Source organism: Vanellus vanellus (genome assembly GCF_965231255.1).
Source record: "Vanellus vanellus genome assembly, chromosome: 21".
NCBI classification, from domain to species: domain Eukaryota; kingdom Metazoa; phylum Chordata; class Aves; order Charadriiformes; family Charadriidae; genus Vanellus; species Vanellus vanellus.
In genome coordinates, this window is record NC_138926.1 from 6,726,573 (window position 1) to 6,748,214 (window position 21,642).

The 21,642-nt window shown below is 50.7% G+C and overlaps 2 protein-coding genes across 2 annotated transcripts; one reads left to right on the top strand and one right to left on the bottom strand.

Moving 5' to 3' along the window:
- Positions 1–770: 770 nt before the first annotated feature.
- HINFP (histone H4 transcription factor) lies at positions 771–6,210 on the bottom strand. Its single transcript, XM_082493851.1, has 9 exons — positions 5,808–6,210; positions 5,355–5,581; positions 5,026–5,137; positions 4,385–4,537; positions 3,701–3,778; positions 3,487–3,607; positions 3,236–3,374; positions 2,823–2,947; positions 771–2,112 (listed from the first exon to the last, which is right to left on the bottom strand). The coding sequence occupies exons 1-9, from the start codon at positions 5,968–5,970 to the stop codon at positions 1,590–1,592; spliced, it is 1,641 nt and encodes a 546-aa protein (XP_082349977.1). The 5' UTR covers positions 5,971–6,210; the 3' UTR covers positions 771–1,589.
- Positions 6,211–9,004: 2,794 nt separating this feature from the next.
- Positions 9,005–17,602, top strand: LOC309680340 (POU domain class 2-associating factor 2-like; the record flags this gene model as incomplete). The annotated part of the gene is made up of 5 exons (XM_082493904.1): positions 9,005–9,014; positions 11,285–11,394; positions 15,535–15,577; positions 16,331–16,629; positions 17,207–17,602. The coding sequence occupies 5 exons, from the start codon at positions 9,005–9,007 to the stop codon at positions 17,600–17,602; spliced, it is 858 nt and encodes a 285-aa protein (XP_082350030.1).
- Between the last annotated feature and the right edge of the window lie 4,040 nt (positions 17,603–21,642).

The window sequence follows — 21,642 nt, forward strand, 5'->3', positions numbered from 1 at the left end:
CATGGATCCGGCCCCAGGAAACCTTCCCACACAGCCTGCAGTGGGCAGCTCTGCTCACTTAACCCTGCCCCTCACCTGGGGCACAGGCCTATAGGGGCTGCTCTCACCACCCCATCTCATCCCAAGGGCACAACCATGAATCACACCCACAGTGTTTGCAATTAGAAAGCCAGCAGATGGCCAAGGGTTTAGCATAAAGTGATTTCCTCCACTAACCTGGAATTCCAACAGCTTTTGCTGAACCGCTTGAGAAAGGAAGCAAGGGGAAAAAGTCAGTGCCCAGCCTAGGAGATCAGCAGGTCACCTACCTGCCTCCACCTGGGCCCATCACCTCCACATACAGGGCAGTGAGGGCCCGACTGTCGCTCCAGGGACACCAGCTTCACACTGTTCTCATCCACTCACTCAACAAAGGGCAAGATGCCTCTGCTCATAAGCACTACTCTCTATATTCAAAAAGTGACATTGCAGTCAGCTGACATTGATGCCCTGAAGGAGGCAGCAAAAGTCAAACCCACATCAGGGAACAAGAGCGCCAGAGCTAAACCTGGCCTTCCAGTGCCACCTCTGGGAACACGGAACAACATGCTCTCCAAGGCAAGTCGCCAGCTTCACCAAGTGGCGGCACATAGGACGTATCAAGAGATCCCAGCAGCTCTTCAGTGCCCACCTCCCACGCTGCAGGTTTTAGGCACCTCAGTCTCATCTCACCGCAACACGCCACGGCTGACAGGGACAGGGCTGAAAGAGACACCAGACACTGGTTGGCCTGGCAGTCTGACTTTTATTTGTCTCGCCAAAGTACACTTTGCCTGACCAGGAGCCCAAACCCCAATGTGGGGAGGAAACCCAGGGAAGGACAAAAGCAGTAAGAAGCTCCCAATCCCCCAGTGCTGCAGGACAGCGGCAGCCTGCAAGGGACAGCACCTCCAGCTCTCTCCTCACGGAGATCAGTGCAGTGTAACAGGATCAGTGGTGCAAACACCACCAACAGCACCAGCTGAACTGCCTAGGAAAGATGATGTGCAGGGAAGTGCTGATGAAGGCAGAAGTAGAGCATGCCATCCCTTAGAGAACAAAGTATGGATGGGGGAGAACAGGCCTGCTAAGGGCCACCCATCTCCCCAGGGAAGAGGATTCAGGTGCAGTGTCTGCTCAGCACACCATCCCGCCAGGGCAGATCCTAGCCAAGGACCAGGCTCAGCAAGGGCTGACAACTTAGCTGCACAGCAGCAAAGACCACATCACCAGTGAGTAACCAAGAGGGGAAGGCCTGTGTCAGGCTAAGGCCAAACCTCTTGGAAGGGTAGGAGAGGCTTGCTAGTCCCTAATCCCCAAAAGCAGGAGACAGACAGGTCCTTCCAGTTCAGATCATTTGACCCACAACTGAGAGAGACCTGTCCTTCCCCTCTGTCCATGCTGACCAGAACTGGCAGTCAGTGAGGCTGGGGCAGCAAAGGGGGAAGTTAGCCAGCTGCAGGTAGATGAAGACAAGCTCAGCCCTAGACCCCCAGCACTCCCCAACCTCCCCGACCAGTACAACCCGTGGAACCCCAAGTTTTCCACATGCAGAGTGGCAGGTGAGCACCTCACACGATCTGGATGCCCAACTCCTCAGCCGTTCTCTGCAGACGGTCCATGACATTCTCTTCCAGCTCCATGGCCAGCCCACTGGGTGCTGCCACCTGCTCCTCTGAGGATGTGCTGGCCATGACATAATACACAGTCTCACTCTCCCCGTGCTCGTTGGTCCGGTTTACCACACGGATGATGGGGTTGGCTGGGGTGCTGGGTTCTTGCTCCGTCAACAGCGCTGCTCTTGGGAAGGCACTTGGCCGTGCTGGCTCAGGGTTGTCAGCAGAGCAAGCTGCCGGGCGCAGTGGGGCCACTTGCAGCTCAGCCATACTGTTCTCTACCAGGGAAGCCTCCGCTGGGGCCTCCAGAACAATGCCCTGCAGGTTGTCCTCACCCTCAGACAGCAGCACACACTCACTTGAGCCATCCAGTGCCTCCCCCTGCTTCTCTCTGTCCTTCAGTAGCTGCTCTGTCAGCTCCACGCTCTCGTAACGCACCAGCTGCAGCCTCATGTAGCCATCCTCATGTTCCTTGTACCTGAGCAGAGATAGGCAGGGGTAATGGAGCCAGTCACACTGTAGCCCCTTCCCAGGAGACAGGTAGCAGCCTGAAGCCACAGCAAAGGAAGGGTTACTATACTCTAGGTTCCAATGCCCAGTGCTACATAGATGATACCGCGCAAGTAAAATAAAACCCCTTCAGCCCCTACCCCTAAAAGCACATCCATGTGGCAGCTTCTGAGCTTTCTGCCAAGCCTCTACCATATCCCAAGCCCATCTTCTTCCACCACTGTTTCACTGGGAGTATTTGAAGTCCATCCTTTTCCCCTCCCAGCTTTTAAGCTCTGGAAACCCTTTGGAGTTCCCTAGAGAGGATGCAGCAGAGGCATCTGTCAAGAGATTGATCTGCAGCATCTCTCTCTACAGTGGGACACCTGGACCTAGCCCCTGCCAAGCTCAGAAGCATCCCGCCAGATGCAGCTGTGATGGCACCTCTGCTGCCTTTGCCCCTAATCTCTGACCAACTGCTGGAGCTGCTACCCAGCACTGCCCTGTCACTGTGCCAGATCCACCAAATGCTTGCAGCCCAGTGATTTCCAGCCACCGGGAAACGGGTCTTGAGCACACTACAGGCAAATGTCAGATCCCAAGCACCGCCAGGTATCTGCTCTGGCAAGATACAGGATGCAACTCCAGCTGCCTCTTGCACTAGCGAGGAGGTAGTGAGGAGCTAAGGACGGGCAGTACCTGAAGCGAGGATGCCCTGAGGGCCATTTGAACTGGTGTTTCTTCCTGAGGTGGACAGTGAGGTTGTTTCCACGTGTGAAGCACTTGTCACAGACATGGCACTTGTACCGGGGTTCTGAGTCACCCTGAAGGGCAAATAGAGGGATTTGAGTACTCCATGAGGCTGATGAAAGGGCCCGGTATCCATGCATACACACGCTAGGTTCCCCAAGAAGACTGACATGACGTGTCATTGCAGCAGTAAGAGAGGAATGCAACCTGACCTCACATTCCTACACCCCTGGGTCAGCCTGGAGCACTTCACATGCCTTTAGCTTTTTTCCTCATGCTTCTCTACAGCATGTTGCACTTAGCGGTTCTCAGCCTCATTGGGAGAGAATACAGAGCAGAATAGCCCTCTGCTCCCTTCCTACCTCATGGACTTTCCGGTAGTGCAGTTTGATGGAGCAGAGGGAACGTGCAGTGAAGCTGCAGGCCTCAAACTCACAGCGATAGGCTGGCTCTTTGCTGTGTGTGTCCAAATGTTTCCTCAAGTCAATGAGATTCTTGCAGCTGAAAGGAAACAAGAGGGAACAAAGCTGAACACTGTGTAGAGCACACACACATGTGCCTCTGTGTGCCTCTCCATCATCAGTCTGGGAAGACAGAAAGCTCTGGTCTTCACCTGTAGTCACAGTAGTCACACTTGAATGGCCGCTCCTCACTGTGCCGAAAACGAATGTGATTGCGCAGGGAGGAGGGCAGCGGGCAGGTCATGTCACACAGAGGGCACTTGTAATGGTTCACTGTGTGAAAGAACGGGTGGAAAACATTACCACAAAGCAAGGGAGAGCACACACTCTTCAGAGCCTCAGTTGGGAGAAGGGGCCTTTACTCACCATGGTTCCTCATATGGTCACGGAGCAGTCTCTCTGTGGCAAACCTCTTGGAGCAGTGAGAACACTGGAACCTCTGCTCTGCAGCATCAGGGCAAGCAAGAAAGGGGAGGGGGTGGTGAGAAGAGATCAAAGCAGAGAGAATAGCACAAAGACCAGCAAGTGAGAAAAAGAGGTAGTTACAGTGGAGCTGGGAACCCTTCTTTCCAGGCAGAGATAGCAAACACTGACTACAAAGCCAAAAAAAATCTCAACACTTCCAAAGGCCAATCTGACTCCCCTTTGCACAGCCTCCTTGTGCTGCCAGTGCAGGAACTAGGGAGCAGTCATCACACACACACATATCACCAGCACAGCACAAGGGAACTCAACAAGCAAATCTCAGTGCTGCTGCAAGTGCCCAGCTGCTGCCTTTGACTTCGGTCCTGAGTCCCTGCAGGAGGAACAGCTCTGGCTGCAGCAGCGTGAGCCCTGTGCAACCCTGTCAACCTCCAACCATCCTGCCTCTTCAAGAAGACACTTCTCGGAGATTCATCAGTGTCTTAGTTCCCAGTCATCAGAGAAGTAAGGCTGTTGCCAAGCTCACCTGTGCCCTTTGCTCGCCGAGAACAGGCAGCTCTAACAAACCAAACGGCCCAGTCAGAGGACTGCTCACAACCCACTCCTCCCACACCCGCAGGAGCTTACGGTCCAGCGCAGTCTGACGGCGGATATGGTCATAGAACTTGGTGTTGTTGGCGAACATCCCCCCACAGGTAGGACAGGCCACCACCTTCTCCTGTGTGTGGCTGCGCAAGTGCTCCCGCAGTTTGCAGCGCCCCTTGAAGGTGCAATCACAGTCTAAACAGAAACAACAGATTGCCATTAAGATCCTTCACACATAGGCCATGATCCACAACCTGACTAAGTGGCAGGCTTCTTGCTTCTGTTTTGACTAATAAGGATCAACTCCCTGCTCCAAAAAGCCCACAGAGCAGGGTCACAGGAGGATGAGATCACTAGCGTACAACTGGCACAGAGTCCCCCCACTGCAAGCAGCTAAGGCAATTGCACAAACACAGGAGAGAGGAACTACTGAAAAAATTAAACTGGAGCCTTTTCTGCTAGGTACTAATTAAATATAAACAAAAACCTCAATATTAAGCACTCACTGGATCCCCTAAAAGAAATTCTAGAGGAATATTTCACTGTGCAACCATGCACACATATTTTTGAAGTTCAAGAGGCTCTCTGAAACCCTGCCAAGGAGTGCAGAGTTCTCCTGTATGACATTTGCAATCCAGCCCTGTGCAAAGCTCTCTAGAGAGGCCTTGTGTGCACCCACTAACCTTTCCAGCCACAGAGGACCACATGGTTCTCCTTCCCTGCTGCCTTGTACTCCGAACAGAAGCTGTGATCCTCCACATGCCGATAGAACCACTCGGGATTATCAAATGATCTCTGTTGGGGAGCAGAGGCAGACAGAAGGGGGTGAAAAGATCAGCACGAGCTGGCCTCAACCCGGGCACAGGTACACAGGTCTGCCTTTCACACATGTATGAGCACAGCCAACCAGCAGGCACAAAGCTGAGCTGAAGGACAAAAGCAGCTCTCCTTCCCTTGGCCACCATGTCACAAATAACACATAGGAAAGCAAAACTGAGTCCCTTGTTCTCACCTCACAGTACTCCCACAGACACAGAAAGTTCTCCTGGATCTCAGGAATGATATTGCGGCTCTGGAAGTCCAGCTGGCAATGGCTCACGTCTGACTGGCTCTGCAGGGCCCGCAGCCCCCACTGCTTCAGCTTGGTGTGGTAGCAGTGGAAATAGACGTGGCGAATGAGGTCAGCTGAGCTCTCTGGGGAACAGAAACCGCATTCCTGCCACAAACACGTGTATTCCTCTGCAACACAAACAGAAGATTTAAAGGCCATAACGATCTGACAGAACCTCTTCCAGTAAAGCTCAGGTTCCCCCAGACAGGGGAACACCAGTTTTTTTTCCATGAGATTCCAGTCCTGCAACAGGCAGCGCTGTTCTCAGAGAGAGGAAGATTCTCTCACAGTGAAATATCTCAGAGAGGAGGGAGGGCTCATGAGCCGCCGCGGTCGAGGCTGCTAGCTCCTTACCGAGAGGGTCCATCTCGTCCCGGTGTTCGCCGGGAAGGTGCTGCTGCAGGTGCTGGGCCACATGCTCGCAGAACTCCTCCATCTTCGAGGCCACGTAGGTGCAGACGTCCCACTCGCACTGCAGCACCAAGGCCTCCTTGCCGCCGGCCTTAGCGGGCGGCATGGCCGGCCGCAGACGCCGAGGAGTCCCCTCACCGTCGCGGTCACCCAGTACCCGACACCGGCCCGGGCGCCGTCCGGCAGGCCTCGGGGAGAGGAGGGGAAGCCCCACGGTCCCGCAGCGGCGGCCGGAGCCGGTGACCGAACCACCGCGGCGGGGCAGAGGGGAGCGCCGGCAGAGGGGGCCAAAGCGGGAGACCGGCCCCACTCACCCTCCGCCCGTCCCCGGCCCACCGGGGGGCGCCGGAACCCAACGGACCGCGCCCACCAGACCAACAGCAGCCGGACCGCCGACCAATCCCCGCGCAGGAGGCGGCCGCCCGCGTGCGGCGGCGGACCGAGTCCGCCGGGAAGCAGCGCCGGCTCACAAAGGTTCCGAGGCCGCTCGGGGGCCGACCCGCGAGAGAGCGTCTCCCCGACACCCGCGGGAGTAACGCCCGTGCGGTTTGGGCAAAGCCCTGTTCTCGGGAGCCGAGGCCGCTTTTGTCATGGCAAGATTTGGCACAGGACTTGGCTTTGCGGTGGTGGAGCGTGAGAACCAGCATAGCACGAGGTTAATTCCCGGTGCCTACAGAACGGTTCCGCACCCAAGCAAGAGAGTCCTTGCAGCGCAAAGGCTGCAGTCAAAATCCACACAACCGGGCACCCCAGCCAAGCGCCAAATACAAAACCCACCAGTATTGCGTTTCCTGCTGTGAGATCATGCAATGTAATTCTCTTTACTCAGTAATGAGAAGACGGATTGACATGACAGTTTGAATTAAACAAATATACATTGACTGCTACATGTGCTTTTGTAACACAAAATGGAGATACAATTCTCAGGTTTGCTTTGGCACAGGTACAGGACGTGCTAAAACCGAATGGGATTGTATAAAAGTGCCACAAAGCGTGCCTTGCCAATACACAACTGCTTCTGTAATTGCTGTCACACACACCAGCTTTTCCCTCTGATGCAAACAGAGTACGTACCCAAATTCACTAAACTATATAGAAAATCTGTGTGTGATGTTTTTTCAAATGAAAGTGTAAGATCCCATCTAAAAATGCTCATCAGCCTAAAAAGTCTGGCTGAGTTTTTATCTGTTTGTTTGTTTTCTGCATGATCTGTTGTTCTCAGTGTAATTATTTTGTAATCAGTACAGAAAACACCTGGACTGGCTAGACAGTGCAAAGCTATTAGCTTGAATGGGGCTGGGATTTAACTTGTATATCCTAACCAAAGTATATAAATATCCAGCACAGGAGACAAAACAACCTGGGAAGCCTGCCAGGAGGCAGGTGGCAAACTAAGCCTATTGCTGACAAACCAAAGACAGCCCTCTTTTGTTGTGACTTTACATCTGCCCGCACTTCCCCACCCGGTGCTTCCTGCCTGTTCTATTACCTGTCAGCCAAACCCGAGACACCTGTGGGTACCAGGAGGGGTGGCCAGGAACAGATGCACCAAAATAGGACTTATAAGAGGGCATATATATGTGGTGAAAGACTCTGTATACAGGAGCTCAAGTCTTCCACAAGCTTGATTGTGTGATATCCTCTTGGTCCCAAGCTCTGCGTCTGAGCAGGCAGAATTCCCAAGTCATTCTGCAAGTTAAGAATATTGGGAATTACTTGGGATGTTATTTCAGTTCTGCCTTCCCCACTTGCCTCGATGGCCTGAGCAGATGCAGACTTTGCCAGCTGCTGCTCTTTGTGTTTTGTTTTTCTTCTGAAGGAAACTAATAATTACACTCAAAAAAATACTTCCCCAGGAAGGCAGTTCACATGACAGGCCAAATTAATCTCTGGGCCAATGCTGGGGAAAGTGCACGGAATTACGAAGAGGGACGGCTCTTACCTAATAGACCCGCAAGCTGGCAGCAGACTCCACAAGAGGAGAAAAATTTCATTATGAGGAATGTATTGGTGCCAGTCTTGTCCTGCTTATGTAAGATGAGCACAGCAATACTGCGCACCAGCCCACTCTGCTTATACACAAAACACTCTAGAGATCATCTGCCTCACCACAGCCTGTCCTTACTGTATTGATAGGTTGGGCTAGCCGTGTTGCAGGGAAAATGGCTCTCACAGCAAATGTGGATGTGTTTCAGAACTAGGATAAGCTACATTGCTTAAAGAAGAATTTAAAGGCTTAACTCTGCTTCTTGGTTCAGATATTGCAGAAACAGACTTGCTACCATTTGGAGGCTGGGAACAGAGGAATGGCTGTAGCAGGCCTGGCCATAGCAGGCCTGGCCAAAGATCCCTTTAATCTGGGTCCAGCAGCAGTGCCCTCCTGGCATCTCACTGGAGACTAGTCTCAGACCTTCAGAAAGGGGACCTTGCTTGATAATGGAGAACCAAACCCTGGCTTCCCCCCCAAGAGCACATGGGTTTGCTAGAAGATATTCCTGCTGGTCCCATGAGCGCGCTGTGCCCGGCTGAGTGTTACCCTTCTCCCTGCTAGTGGATGCCACGCAAAGCCTCCTGGGTTCACAGTGTCTAAAGATCCAGTTTTAATTGTGTAATGCACAAGATAGCCTGTGGGGTCCCAGAGAGACAGTACTACTCCCGAGTAAGGCCTGCTACATGCATCTTCAACAGCACATGGGTATCTCACACTTACACGAGAAGATGCTCTTGTCCCAAGCCTTGTTTTTCCAGCCAAGTTCCTCACCTGTTAGGAGACGGCTCATCACTGCAAGACTTACCAAGCTTTCTCTTTAACCCAAGATTTTTCTGTCAGTAAACCTCAGCTCAGTTTTCATCCATGAAACGTCAGCTCAGACAGGGAAGAGACTCTTTGGGAATGACCCACACTGACCATGCAAATTGGAGTGAAACACACATCAAGGGATTTGCATTTAAGCAAATCCCAAACAAGGGATTGTGGAGACATCCCTAAATTGTAGAAAACATTTCCGTCAGGCTCAGCTGGAACTTTACTAGAGGAGTATGAGCACTGACTTCACTCTGCTCTGGGAAGCTCATGACGGACGGCCCTTCTCCAAAGCCCTGCAGAATCTGAGAGCTGGGACTTGTCAGCAGTGACAACAATGGAAACGGGTGAGTTTCAGCACCTTGACTTTTCACGAGTGTAAAGATGCATCTGCATGGAAATATCAGGGAAAAAACATACCATGCTATCCTTGGGCTCATATTAAAAAAAAAAAAAAACCCAAACCAAACAAAGAATTGCCTAAAATCAACATGTGCCATCTTTAATGTCTTAAGAATCTAATAGTGTCTATTAGCATGTTCCGCCTTCTCTAGACAATTTATATTCCTTCACAATGCTATATTTTTCCAAAAGGCAGTTAGATCAGTGATGTGAAATATGATTCAATTTGCTTGAAAATTACATGAACTCGGGCCTAAATTAGCCTTCCCTTCCCTGATGCTGCCAATAGCAGAGTTATGTGGAGTTTTAATACTCAGCATCAGATCCTGCTGAAAATTCACTGAAAGCAACAGGTTTAGTTATGCGAGGCTGGACTACTGAGTTAAAAACAGGGTTAGAGGACAGAGCCATTACATTGCTTATTTACAAGAATTTGAGTGGAGGAAAAACTGTGAGTATATGAGTGAAGTAACTTCAATAGCACAGCACCCATGTGTAAAAGTATGGAGGTGTGGAAGTGTTTTTCTAATGTCTGTAGACCATAGTAAAGATGTTTGGAAAACAGGACTGCAGAAGTGCAGAGCATCAGACACTTGTTAGAAGTGGTCACAGAGAAGCAAAATCAGTTAATACAAAGAAGTCGTAGGATTTAGCAACATCAGACTGCAGAATAAAATAATAAAAGCTGCTCCCAGCTTTCCCAGTGATGCTATTTTATAAATATCCCCATTCTGAAAATTTCTGTCTGTGTCCTGGCTTGTCCACAAATACTCGCTGGTTGATATGCAGACTTAGCATTCACCTCTATTTTGACTATTTTGATCATGAGCTTTTTGGGGGACTGTCTCTTGCAATGCATTTGCCTTGTGCCCAGTCTTGGCTGAAGTCTCTCTGGTTAGTACTCAAACACCAAAACCAACTTGCAGTTGCCCAAAATTGCAATGTCTATGGCCCAACAGAAAACATTTTGGGTAACCCCAAGCCAACACTGAGATTCGGTGTTCTTTAAACCCTCTACTCTTCCCTTTCTAATCTCTCCATGTGTATGTGCACCTGGGGACACAATGCCACATGAATTAAAGTGATAAACGGAGCCAAATGACACATCCTGAAAAGCAGAAGGGCAAAACATAAATCACAATTTTAGAGATCAAACATATCCGCTGTGGAATGGCTGTTTGTGTTCCCTTGGGAGAACACGGCTGTGTGTTTTCCAAGGGATTAGCTTCAAAGTTAAGTTCTTCTCTGGAAGGTTTCAATAACAGCCCAGATGGACACTCCTCCCTGGCTCCGCAGGTGCGAGCTCTCTGTTCGGGCACAGCCTGCTGGGCTGGCGAGAAGAGCTGTCCCAGATATTGTACTTCCTCCCTCTCTGCTCCTGCTTGGGCCAAAATGCCTGTACACGAGGCAGATCTCGCAAAGCTTTATCCGCGCAGAGGAAGAGGACAGATGCCTCACACCAAGTCACACAGACCCTACGGACAGGTTGTGCTGTGTTCCAGGCAGGTCAAGAAAACGGAGCCAGGCCTGCCATGGCTTGGGTGACAGGCTGAGACGCCATACTCCTCTTTGCGCCTTCCTCAATAACCCTGCTAAAACAACAGAGTTCCCAAGTACCTGTCTGTATTTGCTGTGGATACAAAGCAGACTGAGCAATCCACTCCTTTTCCTTTCCCGAGATCTGCGCTAAGATTCCCAACCCCATTCAGAGGAGCCGCTCCAACCATCTGGGATACTTCCACCTTTGCTGTACTGAGATCAAAGCTCACAGAGCTACATGCTGAAAGCCAACAACTCTAGAAGGGCAAGGAGGCGCTAAACCACAGCATCTCTGTTGAAAGCAAGAGGGGCTGTACAGTTAAATCAAATTTTGCTGACCCAAAGGGGAAACGTAGGATCCCCCAGAGCTCTCTTTGGAAAAACAAAAGCCAAAAACAATCAGCCAGCCATGTCTGGCACAGAGGGAGCTGCAAGGAAACCACATGGCACCCAATGCTGAAATACAGCGTAGGGCACCTTAGACTTTTTTCTCTGCAGATGATCAGCCCTCACTGTTGGGCTCCTAAGGGATAACTTTGTATTAATAGTAGCAGTCTTACATGCTTCCTTCCAAACTTGGTGTACAGAGGCAATGAATTTGCTTCTTCCCTAACAACCTCTTCCAGCTGCTTTATGGTTTCAATGAACTCCTATAATGCTCATTTCATTCCCTCAGTCCCCACAGATTTTGGCAAACGGGTGTACCAAGGAGTGCGAGTGAAACACACAGTCAAAGATCTTCTTGCCGAAAAACGATCCAGGCAGAGCAGTGGCTCCCGCTTCAGTGTAAGTCACTTCCCGGCCTTTTTTTCTTTTTTTTTAACCAGAAAAGTCATGTCACGTAATCCTCTGGTTTAAAGAGCATTTATATTGAGTTCAGGGCACTTCCAGTATTGACAAGGAATAGCAAAAGCATTTGCAACACTAGTGTTTGCCCCAAAAGATCATACATGGCTCCTTGATTTTTACATCAGTGAACCTTTGAGGAATTTAAATTTGGTTGTTTGGGTTTTTTTAATCAGATCAGTAATGCTAAATTTCTCATTCCTTTCACATCCTGCATATGACACCTTTTCAAATCAGCTTCCTTTCTCACTAGCTACACTTGAACAACTCAGTGCCACAAAAATAGATGTTCTTGCCCGAATGTTGTGCTCCTTTCAGCTCCTCTCTAGCATACTAGAGTGCCAGGGGAGATCCAGTGATGTTATGATCTGGAAAGAGGCCAAGCATCAGCTTGTAAAATATGATTTCTTCTTAAAGTGGTTCTATGGCAACAGGAAACCTAAGTCAAATTATAGTACACACATTGTTTTTTCTCAGTTACTAACCAGAAAAGCGATGATGTCCCCAGAAGAGGACAAAATATTCCAGTTGCCAGCACGTGGCATCCAGCGGCACAGTAAGCCATTCCCTACATGCTTTCAAGACTCACCTTTACCAAGCAGCAGCACTTCACTTCCAGGCTGACTGGGAACAATGGGGCCACTGACAGACGAGGAGATGCAGCCAAGCTGCTGAAACTGTGCCCTGGAAGGAAAGGGTGGGAGCAGAGACATTAATTACTGGCAGCAGAAGACACATATTAGGAGTTTTGGTGCTCTTTTCCCCCCAAGCCATTTGCCTCAGGCTTTTTGCCTTTAGCAAAACAAAGAGACCTCAAAGGGACTTGCAAGTATTTTTCTCGCTGTTACTTTCATGCATGTTAACTCTGTGTAACAAAATAGGCAGAAAACCATCATGGGCATTACCAAACAAAGCAAGATCTAGCCATAACTATTTTCACAGCCTTCAGCTAATGCAGAAAGGCAAAAGACCCCCTGAGCCATGGACAGTCACTAGGAAACATGCTCGCACTAGGCAGGCATTTAGGAAAACTGCTTTGGGGAGCAGCAGGAAGCAACCACTGTAATTTGCACTCACTGAGAAAACAGATCCTGGCTGGTGACTGTCATGCATTACCTGCTCCCTTTCTGGAGGCAGCAGCTTCAACGGCTGCAATCAAAAGCCCTAAGAACTGTAAAACACTTGCTGCTTGCGTTATTGCCCTTTGCTTTGTATTCCAAAGCTTAGCAGTTGTGTGTCTATCTAATGCAAAATCAGCCCTGTTGCTTATTCCCTATGAGAGATGAAAAATTATTGTGCAGGGCAAACATCCGTATTTCCTCAAACATATCATGAAAAGAACAGCTGTAAATGCAGCTCTGTTTATCTGACATAATATAATCCAGAATCAAAGCAAACCGCAGATAACTGAACGCCCCTTTGTATATTTATGATGCAGTGTAATTTAGCTGCATCTTTTGTTTGAACATGATCTTTTCTCCAAAATCAGTAAGCCTTTGTTGTGCAAGGGGAGGTCTATGGAGGAGATCTGTGCTGCCAAGGAGAGGTCATTGCTCATCAGAGGTGAGCTGCTGGGCTGTTTACTCAGGCAGCAGAACAGCACCGATTTCATGACAGCCAGGCCCTGCAGTGCGTACTGTGATGAAAACCATGTAATTTGGGCTTCTGTGTTCTCATCAACTGCAGGGCAGAAGGGCTTGGTCCTGGGCTTTAGGGAGGGTCTGACTTGTAGGCATGAATGAGCAGTTACCCTCTGCATGATAAAAGAATTACCATCTTTTCTCAGGTGGGGAAACTGGTGGATATGCAGATGAAGCACCATGCCCAGCAGCACTCAGAGGCCAGGGACAGATCATTCAGCAGCCTTGCTGATAGCAAACCAGTGAGGTGCCCTGCCCAGACTAAGCTTTGCTTTTATTGTTAATTTTTATTACTTCAGCTGCTGTACTATAGATTGGGCCCAGAAAGGAGATACACTGAAGCCAAAGCATGGTCAAAGGGCACCATAAGTCCCCACTGCAGGACCAGGTCATTATTTTGACCTGGATCCTTACATTTAGTCCCCCAATGCAGCCTTGTAGCTGAACGACGCTCCTGGGTTACCAAGGCATTGAAGCAACACAGTCAATATCTCTGCCCGGTCACGTGGAGACCAAGCTTATCAACAGCTGAATAGGCGGTGGGCTCAACTGATGCTAAACAGACACACTGATGTGTTGCAGAAGATCCAGCTACCCCAGTCCAACACCACTGAAAGGAAATAATGCAAGGAGGAAATGAACTAATGGGCTTCAATTAAGCTGAGCCGTTCATCACCTAATAAGGAGCCAGGAGGCAAGTGAAACGTAGGTCTCTGCAAACATGCGAGTGCCTGCTATGATGAAGGTCAAAGATGGCCTGCTGCAGAGGCTCTTGCAATTGAATTAAAGGCAGGTAAAGCCTTTATAGCTAATGTCAGCTCTGCGGCTATCCATCATAGGTGTGTGCAAGAGGACCTGCTGCCTACAACACACAGTCAGATAGTTTCAGTGGCTGTTGACCAGACAGGATCAAAGATGAACTTAGGTGCACTGGTAATTTGAAATGCTCCATACTAGAGGCTGGCAGCTGTGCCCAGGACCTTCCTGTCTCTCCAGCAAAGCATCCCAGTTCTCATCACTGCAGCCCTTTGACCTGTAGGCAGCGTCTGTGCTACCTGCACCTCTTAACGATTTCCTCAAACACGGTATTAGGGGTGCCAGATGATAGTACTAGACTACTTCCCAGTGGGGTGTTGAGGCTGGGGTCTAAACACTAGTGCAGAGGCTTGCACCATTACTTTCGAAGAGATTCCTCTTCAGTGAACACAGACGTGAGCTGGCTGCAGGATATGATGGCAATGGTCAGGCAGAGAAGGTGGTGGGGAAAAACCCTGAAGCTGGAGAGGGCATTACTAAAGCAACATGGATGCTGAGAGAGTGGTGTCTGCTGAGACCAGATTTGCGTGTGGAGGCTTTAGCTTTGCAGAACAGTGCACGTTACCAGCTATGATCCTCACTGAGGTCTGCAGCCAAAAATGGCCCAGCTGGAGACAGGTGCAAGCCCCAGCCCTCACCCTGTAAAGTGAACACTCCTCTGCCAGCAAGCTAAAGGGCTCCTTCCTGACACCTCCTATCACTCCTGCAGCCCGTGTGACTTGTATGGGCTCAAAGCTCATTTTCATTATGGAGCAGGGAGCAGCTGCAAACCTCCCTCAGCAGTAAAAGGAAGTCCTACCACTGGCAAATTTAATTCAAATCTAAACCTCTAAATTTGGTTGCCTGCTATGGCAGGGACCTCTTGTTTGAGCTATGCAAACTGAAAATAGCATGCCACCATCACTGGCCAGGGTGACAGCACAGCTGAAGTAAATGCAGCCGTGGGCACTGTATTTCTGCTCTATGAATTTGGAGGTCCGGAGATAGAACTCAATGAAACTCCACATGAGCTCTGCTCCAGTGCTTTGTAAGGAATCTCCCATCATGAGCAACAGGTTCACTCAGGGCCAATTCTCCCTTACCTCAGAACCAAGAAGAGATTATTATCGGTATTGCTGTAGCACCCAAATAGGGACTAAAAACAACTGCCTTCTACACATGGCCTGCTTGTTCTGCTAGGAGGGGCCAGCTAAAGGGGCCCTGCGGCAGGTAGATGCAGCACAGGCGAGCTGGGCTGCAATATGCACAGTGCAGAATTTGCCTGTTTTGACCAGCCAAGAGCTTAGATACCAGCTTATTGAGACCCATTTTGTGCCAACACCAAAATGACTGCTCAGTGTTATGCCTACATTAGGGACCCTGCAGTACATGAGAAAGAAGCCGTTTATCTTGATATTTCTACTGTTATCAGCTCTACACAAGACCTTCAAAATCTCTTCTTAGCCTACATCTGCTAATACCATAGAGGCCCCAGGCTTTCAATCTTGTAGTTAAGCTCTTCATACTGATGCACCAAGACTCAAATAGTGCTTCTGAATTACGCCAACAACTTCCCAAACTATACACTTAGAGAGCTGCCTTCCTTTGAAGAGATGTTTTTTTAACATATCTTTATCTTTTGTAGGGCAGCACCAGCACATCGCAGTCACCATTTGTACAAATGCCAGGTGAGATGACTCTCTACCGATAAATACCTTCTATGCAGGTTGGACAGTTGACACGGCTCCTTTCTCTTCTTCTCCAAAGAAGATGAAGTGAGCACTGGAGCAGGGCCATCCCTCAGAGACCACAGGAGGAAAGTAATTGAAAGAGTCAAAATAGGAACAATAAAAGAAATAATAAAAGAAAGACCCCTGTAATCTTGTATGAAATCCCCAGAGAGGGGAAAGAGAGTTAATTAAAGCAGTTCCCACCTCTCTTGATAGAGCTGCCACACAGAACCCCTTCTTTCCCCTCTGCGTCTTCCAGTTTTCCCTGGAGCTGACGAAAGAAAGTATGAAACCAGGAGCTGACCTGTTTTACCCCTTGAGCTCTTGGACAGGGAACAGGCAGCAAGGCTGAAACAAAGGCAGATGGTTTTGCAGCTGTAACCCCCATCCTCCTCCACAAGGGCTGTAGCAGAGCAAAGAAGCAAAGGCTAGCAAAGCTAACCTTAATCCCCCGGCCTTATATTTGAAGCTTCCCAAAACACATTTGGTTTGCTGCAGATGGAGGTCATCAGCTGGATCAGGGCCATCTGTGGTGCTAAAAGCACTTGGGCTAACACACCTGTTTCAAGACAGGATTGACTCCTGCCCTGGGTGATGCTAGAGAGAAAAGGGCTTTATTTCGCACCTGCAGAGGTGCTCATGGCTCTGTGGCTCCCCAGGTGCTGTTGTTACAGTCTCCCTTTAGCCAACCCTTTTTTCTGACCATCACAGGCTCACCTACCACGTCTGGTTACTACGGCGTCAGGAGATCCTTCACAACTGAGTTGGATTTCCACAACACAAAGCAGTTTGTCAGTGATGTCTACTCGTCCCCTCTAGGGTCCAAGGCCTTCTCATGCGATTCCTCTGCCACTCAGGGCTACCCGGCACTTCTGGACCCATATCTCACCGACCAATATGGGGATTACCGTGCTACTCCCCTCACAGCTGGTACCAGCTCCTTCTTCAGCCCTTCTTCTGTGTCCCCTCTCCTGCCATCCTTCCCTAATGACACAGCGCACTTCCTACTAGTGAGTGAGTCTATGGTTCTCAGTCACCCAATGAAAGATCACCCGATTTAAAGCTGGGGTTAGGTTAGGGGGACTTGTGCGGGAAGGATGTGGCTGTTACAGGAGGCAGCCACAGCACAGCACACAGCAGATGGGGCAGGGCTGAGGGGGAATGGTTTTTCTCTTTGTTCCCGTCTGCTGTCTCATTGTCCCCTCTTCCTGTTGGAGATCAGCTCCTAAATTAACAACCTTCCCTGCTCCACAAAAAACCTACTCCATTAAGGTCCTTAAGTTTCTAGAAACATTCTTTGTCAGCTCCAGGCTGTTGCCTGTCCCCATCCCTCCTGCAAGGCCAGGGCTGGTCACTCCCACCAGGAGCCTATCCCAGGCCCTGCCCACTATTGACAGCATGGATGTTTCCTTTCAACAGTTTTAACACCAAATACTGCTCCAGAGCAACAGAAACCCTTGGGAGTGTTCCCAGTTAGGCTCTGGGGTCTGCTTGGCTTCACCAAGCCAAGCTAGATGTGCCATTACCTCCAGGACAAGCTTTTATTCTTAAGGGTCTTTCTTGCCTTCTCTCCTCACTTCCATGCAGAGAGAGCCCTGGGAGCAGACCTCACCTGACAGTCTCGGCCAGTCGGACGGTGCATGCTCAGACCCTCTGCAAGCACTGCCTGCTAGCGCCAGCTGCCTCTCCTCACACGAGTCTGGAGGCATTTCTCCATACCGAAGCTCAGGTTGGACCCCAGCCATCCCTGGAGCCCAGCCCTACCCTCTGCATCCTCTTGAAGATGTCCACTACTCCCCCAGTTATGCTGCCACCTCATCCTACTCCTTCTCACCATTCATGACTGTGGCAAATGAGCTTACCTCCAGGATGAGCCACCTCTCGCCAGAGCAGTCCTCGGAGCCCCTTCATGATAACTCTGCCTGGGCAAAAGAGGATGGAAATCCCATCTGGGGGACTTATGAAGGCCGGAGAACTTATTGATGAGAGATAAGAGCTGGAGGAAAAGAAAAATGGACCATTATGGAAGCAAATTAATTACCTGTATGCTTTTTCCTAAAGCTGGTCCTTCAAACAGAGAATGCTAACAACATGCAATGCTTTATGCTCTCTTTAGAAATACAGTCACTTGGATATGCCACATTTAGCTTACACTGGTGCCTTCTAGTGCCTCATGAAAGTTGTTACTCACAGTCCTGCTGTGCTACAAGTGAAATACACAGCCTGCAAAATATCTGCACTCTATGGGCCTTTCCTACAAACAAGGATCTCAGGTACTTCTTTTCAGATGCTGAGAAAACAGGTTGCTCTGAAGCTTAAACTACATGTACAGAGCAACATTACCAGAAATTTGGGAAGGCTGGGGAGCAAGGCACGGGCTGGGGGAAGCCCTCCTTAATAGCACAGAGTCTGTATAATGGTATCTGATTACCTAGCAGCATAAATGTACATCCCTAATGCTAGCATGCTGTGAATGTGGAATTGTCTCAGGCAACAATTATGGCCAGAGTAGCAAAGGCATGGCACATTTGAGCCTACAGTACAGAAGGCTACAACCAAATAAAGCTCACCACACTATACCAGGACCTGGCAGACAGCTCAGGGCGTTGGCAGGGACTGTTGGGGCACTGTCCCTCCTGCTGATCTGCGCATGAGGAAGCCTCACCATCCCTCCCACCTGCAACATACAAAATGCATCCTCCCCAACTTCCCTCTTGCCCTGAAGAACACACAGAGATGTTCCTCCTCTTGCCCACGCCAGATCGATATAAGTGAGGTGACCCAAAGCCTTGTGTCAGCCGGCATAAGGCAGACTGCTCCCAGCCCCTTGCCAAGAGGCGCCCACCTCCTGGGGCTGTAACAGGGAGCAAGGCTGGCTTGAAGTCCCAGTGCCAGGCCGGGCCCCATGGCCACTAGAGGTAGCTCTGCACACACAAACACACGTACACGCAGGAGTCCTGTGCAACCCTCACAGATGCGGCCAAAGCCGCCTGCTTCGTCCATACCCGGCAGAGGGTACCCCCTCTGCTCCATCTTGTCCCCCAGCCTGGCTCCCGCAGAGGCACCAACAAAAGCCTCACTGAGGGAGAACAGGAGCTTTCCAGGCCCTGGGAGTGAGTAGTGATGAGATGCTTTAAGGCCCTCTCCTTGCTTTTTCTCCTCAAATCCTGGGGCTGACGAGGCATTTAGAGCCCTCTCAGCACCCTCCAAGGATCATGCATGTCACCAGGGGCACAGGATCGGGTCCAAAGCATCCCTTCATACCACGCTGCCTGCAGGCACCTCTCTGCGAGGGAATGTGGAGTGGGGACACAGCACTGCACCAACAAACAGGCAGCTGTATTGGGCCCTTGCAAGCAACACTGCAGAGAGCTGCCAAGCAGGCCACGCCAGTCATTCTACACAAAGACTATTCTTTTACAGGCATACCACCTAGCACCATCCCTGGCACTCCTCATCCTGTAGCCCAGGAATGTACCAGCACCTCGGTGTGCACGCAGCAATTGTACAAGCCCTTTGCTCAGCCCACACCTGGCACATAGCCCCTCCCTGGCTGTTTAGGCACCAGCAAACCGTGCAGGGTATGTTCTGGCACCAAAGGATGGAACGAGTGCTCCCAGGGATCTTGGCAGCTGCCCCAAAAGTGAAGGCTCTGTGCAGGCTGCCCCAGGACAGACCTCTCGCCCTGACCCCTCACAGCACAGCTGAGAAGCAGCTGCAAAAGTCGGAGCACCAGCACCCCTGGCGCAATGTGCCCGGCAGAGCCCAGTTATGTCTTCAAGGGCTCATCGCAGCCCCTGATTCTACCCCACAGGGTCCACAGCCTGATGCAGCAGCGGGCAGCGGGGATGGGGTGGCTGGGAGCCCTCAGCTCTGGTCCTGGCAGGGCTGGGGTCGCTCTCCATGCTTCCTGATTCCCCAGCCTTGTTCAGACCTGCTCGGAAAACAAACTCCAGCGGCTCTCTGTGCCTCAAATCTCTCTTCCGCCCATCCCATGGGCTGCGCCCTTCTTTTTGCTAGTTGGGCCCCAGAGAGAGAGGGAAAGCTCAGCCCAGGAAAAGAGCCAGCAGCCAGGGCTCCCCAGCACACGTGCTAAGCATGGGGCGAGGTGAGCCCAGCTGCCTCCCCATTTGGTCCGTGGGCACCACATGCAGGTGTGGAGCATCCCGGGACGGCACCTGCTCAGCCAGAGCTGCTCCCCTGACCATGGCAAGGAGCCCCAGAGCCTCTCGGGGTGTGTGCAGGTCTCCTTGCCCCGCACCCAGCCCCCGTGCCCCCAAACCTGAGGCCCACACGAGCTCGCAGCCTTGTTCCATACCACAACTGACATCACCAGGTTGAATCGCTGTCCACAGCTGCTGTTTGGCAAAGCGGTCACCATCAAATATCTCAGCTGTACCTTCTTCAAGGGCCTTGCATGGATGGAGACACCGGGGTCAGTCTGGCTGTATTCTCGTCAGGCTCTGAGGCAGAAGCAGGGAGAGAAAGTTTTTGAGCTGTCTTGGAAGTATTTGACGCACTCCGGCATTTAGCTCTTAACCAAGGCAGGGGCTCTTTGAGCCTCGAAAGGCTCCGAAACCCAGGACATGCAGGAACACCCCGAACATGGGTGCTTTGTGTTTCATTAAGGTGTACAGCTCAGTCAAAACTGGAGCTGAGCAGCCTGCACGCTTTGCTCTGTGATCTCTGGTTACGGAGGTAAACATTACCCCAGCTCTCGGGAGTGCCGGCTCCCCCACACAGTGCCCACGGCCTCACCGGGCTCTACCCACACACCACCGATGCTTTGGCGCGAAGGAACCCACAGTAACGCCACGGCTTCAGCTCCCAAACTGCTTAGCATGGACAGGCCAGCGTACTCCCCTGTGACATCCCCCCAAAAGTCCCCCAGCACAGCAGGCTGCATTGCTGGTGGGAGGAGAGGGCTCCTCTCCGAAGGTGCCTGTGGGAGCTGCCCTGAGCAAGGCTTGGCCTACCAGGAGCTGCAGAGGCACATTTCAGCACAAGGAACGGCGCTGCCGCTGCGACCACTCCCCACAGAAATCAAGTGTATTTGTTCAACTTAAAGGAAAAGAAAAGATTCAGCTGCAACAATAGCCAAACTGAACTGCTAGTAGATTATTAACAGCCTGGCCTGCTCTCTGCCTCAGCCAGTTATTCCGGGGGAATGGCAGAGACTGCGCTGCCCAGGGACAATTTGTAACGCAACCTAAAAACCCCAGCTACGTCAGTATTGTACAGTGATGAAGGGCTATCCGAAAACTGTGTCATCGACCACACACTGAAACCCCACCACTTGCAGCACACGGGGCAGGGCAGTGCTGGTGAACATAGGAAGCGAGACCAATTTGTGCAGCAAGAGCAAATAGTCTGAATTAGGGGAAAACGCAAATAAACTCTGATATAAGGCCTGCATCTGGGCAGAGGGAAGGGAGTGCTGTGGAAAGTGGGGTTCAGGTAGCTTCAGCTACCTGGGTGTCCAGGGCAGCCTTGCTGTTATGCCATACCCGCCCACTGCCATTTTGGCCCCCAAAACTTACTATTTAGCCTTAAAATGTGAAAAATTGTGCAAAAAGCAGCTCAGTCCCTTGCAGAGTCCTCTCTGCAGGTAGCAAATGAAATATGAGAGGGCTGGAGCCCAGCCTGCGTGTCTGAGGGGAAAATACTGAGCTGGTGCTGACGCATCTGCTTCGTTCGGGGAACGATGGCTAAAACCCTGCAAATGTCCCAAAAGCAAAGGGTGGGGAGGGTGGCCCCACCAAATCTTATTCCTCCAGACCCTCTGCTAGATGGGGATGTGCTCAGCTTCACAAAAAGATAGCCCATTTTGTGGAGCCTTTGAATATTCAAATTGAAAGTATCGCGCAATCATTGATTGTCAAATCATTGGTTTCTAGAGGTTTTAAATACTTGGCATTAGGAGAGAAAAACTCAAACTTATACCCGTAGGGATAAAACAATAATATTGTCGGGATCCACCTGGCATTGCCACCAGGCAAGCAGGTCCCTTCACCCCCAAATTT

Excerpts from the sequence above, each read along its gene's own strand:
- HINFP (XM_082493851.1), bottom strand. The coding sequence starts at position 5,970 with ATGCCGCCCGCTAAGGCCGGCGGCAAGGAGGCCTTGGTGCTGCAGTGC. Across the intron at positions 5,138-5,354 it reads GTCTGTGGGAGTACTGTGAG|AGATCATTTGATAATCCCGA; the intron begins GTGAGAACAAGG and ends GCTCCCCAACAG. Across the intron at positions 3,779-4,384 it reads CCGTCAGACTGCGCTGGACC|AGCAGAGGTTCCAGTGTTCT; the intron begins GTAAGCTCCTGC and ends CTGATGCTGCAG.